General features: G+C 49.2%; 1 protein-coding gene and 1 long non-coding RNA gene across 5 annotated transcripts in view; one reads left to right on the top strand and one right to left on the bottom strand.

Moving 5' to 3' along the window:
* GARNL3 (GTPase activating Rap/RanGAP domain like 3) overlaps positions 1-12,226 on the bottom strand; it is a 203,782-nt gene that overhangs the window by 111,380 nt on the left and 80,176 nt on the right. The window contains exon 1 of one of the 4 annotated variants that reach the window (XM_083158545.1): positions 8,438-8,753. The exons of the other annotated variants lie outside the window; for them this stretch is intronic. Coding sequence (XP_083014671.1) covers positions 8,438-8,493 — 56 coding nt within the window. The 5' untranslated portion in view covers positions 8,494-8,753. Of the gene's footprint in view, positions 1-8,437; positions 8,754-12,226 lie in introns of those variants that run through there. 4 annotated transcript variants of the gene reach the window in all.
* On the top strand, positions 6,493-12,089 carry LOC146035217 (uncharacterized). The gene is made up of 2 exons (XR_014460600.1): positions 6,493-6,910; positions 11,486-12,089. It is a non-coding gene; the product is annotated as an uncharacterized LOC146035217 (long non-coding RNA).

The raw sequence follows: 12,226 nt of genomic DNA, 5'->3' as shown, positions 1-12,226 counted from the left end.
TGAGAACTGCAGGCGCTTCCAGAGTGAGCATTGCAGGCGCTTCCAGAGTGAGCATTGCAGGCGCTTCCAGAGTGAGCATTGCAGGCGCTTCCAGAGTGAGCATAGCAGGTGCTTCCAGAGTGAGCATAGCAGGCGCTTCCAGAGTGAGCATAGCAGGTGCTTCCAGAGTGAGCATAGCAGGCGCTTCCAGAGTGAGCATTGCAGTCGCTTCCAAAGTGAGCATAGCAGGCGCTTCCAGAGTGAGCATAGCAGGTGTTTCCAGAGTGAGCATAGCAGGCGCTTCCAGAGTGAGCATTGCAGGCGCTTCCAGAGTGAGCATTGCAGGTGCTTCCAAAATGAGCACTGCAGGCGCTTCCAGAGTGGGCATTACTTCCAAAGTGAGCATGCTAGAAAGTATTCCCAAAAGAGTAAAAGCCCATCCCTCTCACAGTGACAGGATAAGAGGACAGAAATGGTTCCAACTAATAAAAGTATTGGTCATAATAAATCTAAGCTTCTGCCACAACTACAGCACCCCTCCCCTTGCCAGCTGACCCACTGCCGTGTCCACTCACATTTTGTGATATGCCACAATCATGCATAGAGCAACTCTTCATAGGAATCTATCTGTAATTATTCCAAACCGGGCCTGCATGATGGTTATCAAAGTGCTTTGTAGGGTTCCCAATGGTAATCTGTTAAACACAACATTTTCAGATTTCCCTAGTAGAAAGCACCATACAACCCACCTGTGCACGGCACTATCTCTAATCCTGGTCTTAACTCGGATTATCCTTCTACAGCAAAGTTACCTAACAGGATGTAACCATTAATGTGAGGCTGCAGGAATCACAGAGAGAACAATACAGAGAGTAAACTCTATTCCTATTACACAGCAGTGGGTCACCTGTACCTAAAATTACCCATATACCACAGGATCGGGATGGGGAGACACTGAGGATAGGAGTGATGGGATTCAGTATTGAATCCCGACGGTTGGGATCCCGGCGTTCAGAATCCCGACGCCGGAATCCCGACAGCCGAAATGCAGACAAGGGGGGGGGCGTGGATCGCCCCCCCTTGCGGGCTCGCTGCGCTCGCCACGCAGCGGGCCCGGTGCTTTGCTACGCTCGGCACACTAATTTATTCTCCCTCCAGGGGTGTCGTGGACACCCACGGAGGGAGAATGTGTCGGCATTTCGGCGTCGGGATTCTGAACGCCGGGATCCCGACCGCCGGGATTGTAACTGCATCCCGAGTGATGTGTATATAGCTCAAGTGCCTGCGTCAGGTGGATAACGGTGTAAATAGTGTGATGCGGGGTAAGGTGGGATCGGGAGACACTGAGGATAGGAGGGATGTGTATATAGCTCTGGTGCCTGCGTCAGGTGGGTAACGGTGTAATTAGTGTGATGCGGGGTTAGGTGGGATCGTGAGACACGGAGGATAGGAGGGATGTGTATATAGCTCAGGTGCCTGCGTCAGGTGGGTAACGGTGTAATTAGTGTGATGCGGGGTTAGGTGGGATCGGGATGGGGAGACACTGAGGATAGGAGGAATGTGTATATAGCTCAGGTGCCTGCGTCAGGTGGGTAACAGTGTAATTAGTGTGATGCGGGGTTAGGTGGGATCGGGATGAAGAGACGCTGAGGATAGGAGGAATGTGTATATAGCTCAGGTGCCTGCGTCAGGTGGGTAACAGTGTAATTAGTGTGATGCGGGCTTAGGTGGGATCGGGATGGAGACACTGAGGATAGGAGGGATGTGTATATAGCTCAGGTGCCCACGTCAGGTGTGTTACGGTGTAATTAGTATGATGTGGGGTTAGGTGGGATCAGGATGGGGAGACGCTGAGGATAGGAGGAATGTGTATATAGCTCAGGTGCCTGCGTCAGGTGGGCAACAGTGTAATTAGTGTGATGCGGGGTTAGGTGGGATCGGGATGGGGAGACACTGAGGATAGGAGGAATGTGTATATAGCTCAGGTGCCTGCGTCAGGTGGGTAACAGTGTAATTAGTGTGACGCGGGGTTAGGTGGGATCGGGATGAGGAGACACTGAGGATAGGAGGGATGTGTATATAGCTCAGGTGCCCACGTCAGGTGTGTTACGGTGTAATTAGTATGATGTGGGGTTAGGTGGGATCGGGATGGGGAGACACTGAGGATAGGAGGGATGTGTATATAGCTCAGGTGCCTGCGTCAGGTGGGTAACAGTGTAATTAGTGTGACGCGGGGTTAGGTGGGATCGGGATGAGGAGACACTGAGGATAGGAGGGATGTGTATATAGCTCAGGTGCCCACGTCAGGTGTGTTACGGTGTAATTAGTATGATGTGGGGTTAGGTGGGATCGGGATGGGGAGACAGTGAGGATAGGAAGGATGTGTATATAGCTCAGGTGCCCACGTCAGGTAGGTAACGGTGTAATTAGTGTAATGCCGGGTTAGGTGGGATCGGGATGCAGAGACACTGAGGATAGGAGGGATGTCTATATAGCTCAGGCGCCCGCGTCAGGTGGGTAACAGTGTAATTAGTGTGATGCGGGATTAGGTGGGATCGGGATGGGGAGACGCTGAGGATAGGAGGGATGTGTATATAGCTCAGGTGCCTGCCTCAGGTGGGTAGTGGTGTAATTAGTGTGACGCGGGGTTAGGTGGGATCGGGACGGGGAGACACTGAGGATAGGAGGGATGTGTATATAGCTCAGGTGCCTGCGTCAGGTGGGTAGTGGTGTAATTAGTGTGACGCGGGGTTAGGCAGGATCGGGATGGGGAGACGCTGAGGATAGGGGGGATGTGTATATAGCTCAGGTGCCCACATCAGGTGTGTTACGGTGTAATTAGTATGATGTGGGGTTAGGTGGGATCGGGATGGGGAGACACTGAGGATAGGAGGGATGTGTATATAGCTCAGGTGCCTGCGTCAGGTGGGTAACGGTGTAATTAGTGTGATGTGGGGTTAGGTGGGATCGGGATGGGGAGACACTGGGGATAGAAGGGATGTGTATATAGCTCAGGTGCCTGCCTCAGGTGGGTAACAGTGCAATTAGTGTGATGTGGGGTTAGGTGGGATCGGGATGGGGAGACACTGGGGATAGAAGGGATGTGTATATAGCTCAGGCTCCAGCGTCAGATAGGTAACGGTGTAATTAGTGTGATGCGGGGTTAGGTGGGATCGGGATGGGGAGACACTGAGGATAGGAGGGATGTGTATATAGCTCGGGTGCCTGCGTCAGATGGGTAATGGTGTAATTAGTGTGATGCGGGGTTAGGTGGGATCGGGACGGGGAGACACTGAGGATAGGAGGGATGTGTATATAGCTCAGGTGCCTGCGTCAGGTGGGTAACGGTGTAATTAGTGTGATGCGGGATTAGGTGGGATCAGGATGGGGAGACGCTGAGGATAGGAGGGGTGTATATAGCTCAGGTGCCTGCGTCAGGTGGGTATTGGTGTAATTAGTGTGATGAGGGGTTAGGTGGGATCAGGATGGGGAGACGCTGAGGATAGGAGGGGTGTATATAGCTCAGGTGCCTGCGTCAGGTGGGTATTGGTGTAATTAGTGTGATGAGGGGTTAGTTGTGATCAGGATGGGGAGACACTGAGGATACGAGGGATGTGTATATAGCTCAGGAGCCTGCCTCAGGTGGGTAACGGTGTAATTAGTGTGATGCCGGGTTAGGTGGGATCGGGATGGGGAGACACTGAGGATAGGAGAGATGTGTATATAGCTCAGGTGCCTGTGTCAGGTGGGTAATGGTGTAATTAGTGTGATGAGGGGTTAGGTGGGATCAGGATGGGGAGACGCTGAGGATAGGAGGGGTGTATATAGCTCAGGTGCCTGCGTCAGGTGGGTATTGGTGTAATTAGTGTGATGAGGGGTTAGTTGTGATCAGGATGGGGAGACACTGAGGATACGAGGGATGTGTATATAGCTCAGGAGCCTGCCTCAGGTGGGTAACGGTGTAATTAGTGTGATGCCGGGTTAGGTGGGATCAGGATGGGGAGACACTGAGGATAGGAGAGATGTGTATATAGCTCAGGTGCCTGCGTCAGGTGGGTAATGGTGTAATTAGTGTGATGTGGGATCGGGATGGGAGACACTGAGGATAGGAGGGATGTGTATATAGCTCAGGTGCCTGCGTCAGGTGGGTAGTGGTGTAATTAGTGTGACGCGGGGTTAGGTGGGATCGGGATGGGGAGACGCTGAGGATAGGAGGGATGTGTATATAGCTCAGGTGCCTGCGTCAGGTGGGTAGTGGTGTAATTAGTGTGACGCGGGGTTAGGTGGGATCGGGATGAGAAGACACTGAGGATACGAGGGATGTGTATATAGCTCAGGTGCCTGTGTCAGGTGGGTAACGGTGTAATTAGTGTGATGCCGGGTTAGGTGGGATCAGGATGGGGAGACGCTGAGGATAGGAGGGGTGTATATAGCTCAGGAGCCTGCCTCAGGTGGGTAACGGTGTAATTAGTGTGATGCCGGGTTAGGTGGGATCGGGATGGGGAGACACTGAGGATAGGAGAGATGTGTATATAGCTCAGGTGCCTGCGTCAGGTGGGTAGTGGTGTAATTAGTGTGATGAGGGGTTAGGTGGGATCAGGATGGGGAGACGCTGAGGATAGGAGGGGTGTATATAGCTCAGGTGCCTGCGTCAGGTGGGTATTGGTGTAATTAGTGTGATGAGGGGTTAGTTGTGATCAGGATGGGGAGACACTGAGGATAGGAGGGATGTGTATATAGCTCAGGTGCCTGCGTCAGGTGGGTAGTGGTGTAATTAGTGTGACGCGGGGTTAGGTGGGATCGGGATGGGGAGACGCTGAGGATAGGAGGGATGTGTATATAGCTCAGGTGCCTGCGTCAGGTGGGTAGTGGTGTAATTAGTGTGACGCGGGGTTAGGTGGGATCGGGATGGGGAGACACTGTGGATAGGAGGGATGTGTATATAGCTCAGGTGCCTGCCTCAGGTGGGTAACGGTGTAATTAGTGTGATGTGGGGTTAGGTGGGATCGGGATGGGGAGACACTGAGGATAGGAGGGATGTGTATATAGCTCAGGTGCCTTCGTCAGGTGGGTAGTGGTGTAATTAGTGTGACGCGGGGTTAGGTGGGATCGGGATGGGGAGACGCTGAGGATAGGAGGGATGTGTATATAGCTCAGGTGCCTGCGTCAGGTGGGTAGTGGTGTAATTAGTGTGACGCGGGGTTTGGTGGGATCGGGATGAGAAGACACTGAGGATAGGAGGGATGTGTATATAGCTCAGGTGCCTGCGTCAGGTGGGTAGTGGTGTAATTAGTGTGACGCGGGGTTAGGTGGGATCGGGATGGGGAGACACTGAGGATAGGAGGGATGTGTATATAGCTCAGGTGCCTGCGTCAGGTGGGTAGTGGTGTAATTAGTGTGACGCGGGGTTAGGTGGGATCGGGATGGGGAGACGCTGAGGATAGGAGGGATGTGTATATAGCTCAGGTGCCTGCGTCAGGTGGGTAGTGGTGTAATTAGTGTGACGCGGGGTTTGGTGGGATCGGGATGAGAAGACACTGAGGATAGGAGGGATGTGTATATAGCTCAGGTGCCTGCGTCAGATGGGTAACGGTGTAATTAGTGTGATGCAGGGCTAGGTGGGATCGGGATGGAGACACTGAGGATAGGAGGGGTGTGTATATAGCTCAGGTGCCTGTGTCAGGTGGGTAGTGGTGTAATTAGTGTGACGCAGGGTTAGGTGGGATCGGGATGGGGAGACACTGAGGATAGGAGGGATGTGTATATAGCTCAGGTGCCTGCCTCAGGTGGGTAACGGTGTAATTAGTGTGATGTGGGGTTAGGTGGGATCAGGATGGGGAGACACTGAGGATAGGAGGGATGTGTATATAACTCAGGTGCCTGCCTCAGGTGGGCAGTGGTGTAATTAATTAGTGTGATGTGGGGTTAGGTGGGATCGGAATGGGGACATTTTGGACAGAAAACACAATATGTTATTATAAACCAATTTCATGGTAACCACGGTTTGTAACTAATAATTACTTACCTAATTACCCACATTACTCAGATAGTTTCAGAAATGATTCTTAGTTCATTACTGATGTAATGATAATCCTGTGAGTCACTGACCTATGATCACTGATGGTACACTATATTGGCCATATTATGATAGCTTCAGGCATTGTTGAATGTCAATCATAGCATCTCCTAGCAACCAACCATATATTATATATTATCTTCTAGAAAGTTCTAAATAAAGAAATAAGAAAATCGGATTGGTTGCTATGGGCAATAGTAAATGTACCCCTTACATTAAGCAAACCAAAGACTCCAACCTGTGGCTGTAATATGGGAATTAGATGCATATCAGAACGGACAGTGCTGGATTAGTAGCGTCACGGTCCAAATGTAAAAGGGCCCACTATCACAGTGGCAGTCAAGGACCACAGTGCGATTTCCTATTCGTCCACTAGGGACAGTGTAGAGTCTACATAGGGTATTTCAATGTCAACTATGGGTCGGAGTGAATGCAGGTAGATTTACACGGTGATAACCATACCAGCATCCTACCCCAAGGTTCCCAGTTTCCTACTGGTAATCGCTGGCTTTATGTTATTCATGTAAGCTTCTCGGTGGGGTTAACCACTCTTCTGAGCACATTGCCGAATTGCCTCACTGCTTCCTCTTACAGCAACGCTATTAATGTAACACATGGAAGACCAGTGAGAGAGGAGCCTCTAGGGGATGTAATGTACTAAGACTGGAGCACTCAACCTTCTCCAATCTGCTGACCATGAAATAACATGGTCCTTCCATTAATAACCTCCTCCTGCTACCTACTCATCCCTGCAATGGGAACATGGGCCACACAAGCCGAACCAGCAAGGTGCAAGATATAGACGAGATGTAAGATGATGGCGCGGAGATAAATATTATGCATGAAGCCTTAAAGGTAAAATACAGCTTTTTATTGACCCAAACGCACTTGTATTGCTTTCTACCCCTGTCATAGTTCCAGTGCCCCCTAGTACATGCACCAACAGTCTACAGGTTTTTACATGACAGTTTGATGGTTACTATGGGGGATATTTACTATCCAATCAGCATCTTGCCTTTTTATGTTACGGACTGCGTTTGAAAAAGGACAGAAGCTGATTGGCTGGTGCTTGATCTCTCGCCAAGTATTGATGCATCCCCCCCTACGGTATATTATAGTATTAGAACTCATCAAAATTCCGCCTTAGTACATTTGACAAAACCATTAATCAATTCAGTTAGTAAGGGGTCTATTTATATAGATTGTAAGCTTGCGAGCAGGGCCCTCTTACCTCTTTGCCGGTCTGTTACTACCCAGTTTGTTTTATCACTGTTGTTTCCAATTGAAAAGCGCAACCGAATGTGCTGCGCGATATAAGAAACTAAATAATTAAATAACAATTTTACTAAACGGAGATAAAGAAGACGAAAACCATCTCCTAACTGTCATTTTGCAAACAGAATGTAACAAGGTAGTTAGGAGCCGAATGGGCGGTACTTTATCACCATCTACTTTATCTCTCCCCAAGGCTTCGTGAATAGACCCAGATTTAACAACGAGTGGTATCCTTTTTACAGTTACAAATGTGAAACGGCGCTCCAGCCAATCCTCTCCTACCTGTCATTTTTACAAACACAGAATGTAACATGGCATTTAGGAGCTGATTGGTTGGTACTTTATCTCCTACCACTATATCTCCATCCAAGGCTTAGTAAATAGGCCGAGATTTAACAACGAGTGATATTCTTGTTACGAATGTGAAACGGCGCTCCAGCCAATCAGATCCTACCTGTCATTTTTTAAACACACAACAAGAGCTGATTGACTGGAGTGCCAATTAACAAATATAACAAGAATATCGCTCGTTGTTACATCCAGTGTCAATCTAAATAACTTATAATGATGAACGTATGGGAGCGAATGAACTTGAAGTAGTAAATACTGTACAGTAGGTGCCACCGATATGATTGCTAGGTTCCGTTAGCCTCAAACCTGCCCACTGGGATTCATAAATCCCTCATCCGTCTTACTGTCTTCCGCAAATAACACATGCAATTAAAATTCCATGAGGATGCTGGATGCTGCAGATCTCCGGCACAGTGAAAGGCTGCTGATAATGTCACTGTAGGCAAGCACAGGTGGCCAGGCACCTGACCGCTGTACACCCCCACTCCCCGCACCATGCTGCCAGGTCACATCAACCTGCAGGGCTTCCCGTGACTCTGTCCTAAAATAACACCGCTCTCTTCAGACTCCCTAATGGTAGGATCTTGGTCGCTGCAGCCTGTCACCTTCCTCCCCGTCGGAATGAAACCATACATTATCATTTGCAACGGCTGGAAGAGACACAAAAACCCGTCGGCCATCCCTGGGCCATTCCCAGGGCACTGCAGCGCGGCGTGCAATTCTAATAATACCAAAATGAATCAATGGCCATTTTACCGTTGGGTGAAGCTGTGTAGTTTGGTGGAGGCTGCATCTGCGCTGTCCATTTCCATAATCCATGCGGGTGGTTCTATCCCCCCTCTCCAGATAACAAAATAAATAAAATAAAAATATAAACAGGAAAAAAAAAATGTTTTACAAGGGCTCTGGGTGTGCGGACATGTCTGTGGGCTGTGTGTCCCCCTCACCCGGGCAGCCCTGTTATACTCCCTTCTTCCAGCTCCCTGTCATTGGTTCCTCAGCCTGCACCTGTAAGATGGATAGAGGGAGAAGAGAGGGGGGGGGGAGGGGGATTCTCTGTATCTGAACGTGACTTGAAGGCTCTATATGCAGACTGCTGCTGCTGGCAGTCTAATACTTTCCTCCGGCGTTCTCCCCTGACAAGGTCCCGCCTGCTTCCCAGGATGGGCCAGCCTTTCCCTAACACCCTGAATCCCCCTCCCCTCTCTCTCTCTCTGCTGAAGGCAGCTGCAAGATCACAGTCATGTCACAGATAATATATGCAACCACCAAGCCACCACTTCCTACTAGGACTGTGTTCTGCTCTCTCCCTCCAGTGCCAGACCGCCGCTGCAATATGCTGGGGTCTCCGGGGCTTGGCCCGCTGTGCCAGAGCGGAAGCCGAGGCTCTTTGTGGCCTGCGTTCGGTGGGTTCTGGAGCGTTTTAGGATTGGCATCTTAAAAGGTGGCTAAAATGCGACACTGACAGGCCCGGGCATTCACGCCCCAGTAATCCATCAGGAAGATTTGGTACTGAGAGGGAGTTGAGCGTACTCCCGCCTGCAAACCGTAGCTTGCGTGAGTTTGCACCGTTTGTGCGCAGAAAATAGGCGCACATGAGCAACAGGCGACAGATTTCGGGTCTGATTCAGTCCTGATCGCTCGTCTGCAGAGTTGCAGATGGCTGCTAGTAGGTAGCTGCCGTCCAGACAGAAAGAAAACCGCCCCAGGCAAATCTGCGAGTGAATTGCGAAAATGTCACTATCCGCTATCTTGTCGCACATCTATTCACAATTCTCTCACCACCAATTATTTTTTCAGACTGTGAAAATGTGCGGAACTCTGACCATTCCACAACTGTGCGACAGAGACCGGCTGACCGCTGCCGGCACTGATGTCACAGCTCCTCCCAGAAACTTGGGTACACCTGCGGTTTATCTGATACTCCCACAAAACAGCCGGTGACTACAACCAAACGCTGGCTTCGTGTCAGTCAAATTGCAAGGGTATTGCGATTAGCTCTGTCGCTTCTTCTGTCTCTATTCTGGCCCGCACATGTGTACTACCATCCGTATAAATTATTATTATTATTTATTAACAGTTTCTTATATAGCGCACACATATTCCGCAGCGCTGTACAGAGACTATTTGAACATTCACATCAGTCCCTGCCCAGGTGGAGCTGGAAGTGGGACAAGGGGTCTACAGCAAAAAGATTGACAAGCATTAGGTCGACAAGCAAAAAGGTCGAAATTCTTTTTTTTTTTTACCAAAATGTCGACATAGTGTTGAAGTGCACCGCATCCCCTCGAAACGCTCGAAATGCTTCGGGCACTATTTACATACATGTCGACTCAAAAAACAGCAAAAAACACCCATGGTGACCTTTTGACTGTCGACCTAATGCTTGTGTCAACCTTTTTGCATGTCTATCTTCTTGTTTGTCGAACTAATGGTGTTGACCTAATGGTTGTCGACCTTTTTGCTTTAGACCCGTTGTCTGGATCCTGTGGAGCTTACTATCTATATTCCCTACCACATGTACATGCACACACAGACATTCTAGGGTTAATTTGTTGGGAGCCAATTAGCCTACCAGTATATTTTTTGGATTATGGGAGGAAACCGGAGTACCCGGAGTAAACCCACACAAGTACGGGGAAAATATACAAACTCCACACAGGGCCATGGTGGGAATCAAACCCATGACCTCAGCGCTGTGAGGCAGTAATGTAACCATTACACCGTCCCTACTGCCCCAAATGCGCAGTCACATGATAATCAAACGGATTGCGAATTTGCACACCACCGATGAACTGTATTCCCTTCATGCAGATCTGCGTCAGAAGCCACGTGAGTGCGCAAGAGGTCAGCCAGTGGCTACAGACGCGTTGTAACCCTGCAGGTGTCAGCAACAGATGCACGGACACCAACGACTCTGAAGGGCTCATTCACTAAGACCACATATAGGAATAATACTTGCGCTAAACCACAGCAATTAACCGATTGCATCTATCTAGTGCAATCAGACTATTAAAGACCCTCACTTGCACTGCAGGTAAACCCTGTTGACTCTGTGATCTATGTACTAAGCCTTGGAGAGTGATAAAGTTAATGGAGTTAAAGTAGCAACCAACTAGACCCTAACTGTCATTTTAAACCTAACCAGTAACATGACAGATGGGAGCTGATTGGCTGGTACTTTTCTGTCTACTTTATCTCTCTCCAGGCTTAGTAAATAGACCTATACAGTGGCGGTTTGTACATATGGGCTGCAGCCCCCCCCCCCCCCCCCCAGGTAAAATCCACCACTGTCTCCGCCTAAAGTGAAGTCAGATACAGTCTGTGAGACTGCACTGGATTCACTGCGACTGGCAGTGACTTCCTATTGGATTCCTGACCTGCCAGTCACTCAAAGCATCTCATCAGGTGGTGTTCCCTCCCTCCGGGATGCTTCTCTGGGGGTTCTGCGCATGTGCAGTACTACGGACCAGAGTGCGCATGCGCCGGACCCGGGAACCTGATGTACAATGTCACTGCGCAGGCGCTGGCCCCGTGCAGGGGACGGGGAAGGCGGCGGTGGCAGCAACAGCGGCATCTGAGGGGGGGCCCACATTGCGGCAGCCCCCCCCTCTAGAACGGTAAGAGCCACCACTGGACCTATACATATTCTAAACGTGTGAAATACAAGTAAATACGATATTAGAGTTTAGTCCTAGGGGCTGAAGCTCGTTACTAGGAAAATATTGTTTCACAGTCAGCAAAATTAAGCTGAAAATCTATTTAAAAACAGGTTTAAAAATAATTTCTTGTTTCCATTTCTAGGCAAGTAATCTAAGAATTCTGCTTGTCGAGCCGGTGTCATCTGTTGCCAGTGAGCAGGAAAATGATAATCCTTGGTATTAGTGTCGTATTCACTGCGATATCTGCTCATACCACGCCCCAAATGTCTACACCCCACCCATTTCCACAACAAGCCACGCCCCATTTCCATCACCTATATATGGATTTATTCTGGGAAATTTGTGAACGCTGCCAGGCGTGTAACAGAGAAACGATGCCGACTCTGCCAAGACTGCATCAACCAACAAGCAGAAATCAACAACTCCTATTTAGAATTGGCACAGATGCCAGAGATGATAATAATGTGAAGAGTATCATACTTCAGCTAGCTACCTGCTTGTGTCTAGATAAAGGGCCACGCTGCCCCAACCACACAATGCATTTCTGCACAGCAAGCCTGTCAGGGTGTCAGTCACTCTGTGCCTGCTCTGAAACACAATTACCTATTGCATTGCTTATGTCTGATTGTTAATGTTCATTATTAACGTTACACACAACCGCAAACTCCCATCAGCCACCTGATTAACGCCAACAGCTGCTATTGTGTGCAAAGGGAAAAATACAATAAATTCTGCAACTTAAATGACCTATTGTTTTGTGTTTTATTAAGAGCCTTTAATCAATGTTGGAAGACCTTCAAATATCTAACACGGCTTCTGACTTACAAATTATGGCCCTTATTCTGGTTCACTCGCAAATGCAAATTCCTTCTCAAATGGACGA

The sequence above is a fragment of the Crinia signifera genome, chromosome 9 (genome assembly GCF_055691185.1).
Source record: "Crinia signifera chromosome 9, ASM5569118v1, whole genome shotgun sequence".
Taxonomy (NCBI): Eukaryota; Metazoa; Chordata; class Amphibia; order Anura; family Myobatrachidae; genus Crinia; species Crinia signifera.
The sequence above is the reverse complement of the archived record's forward strand: the minus strand, read 5'-3'. Positions and strand labels throughout refer to the sequence as shown.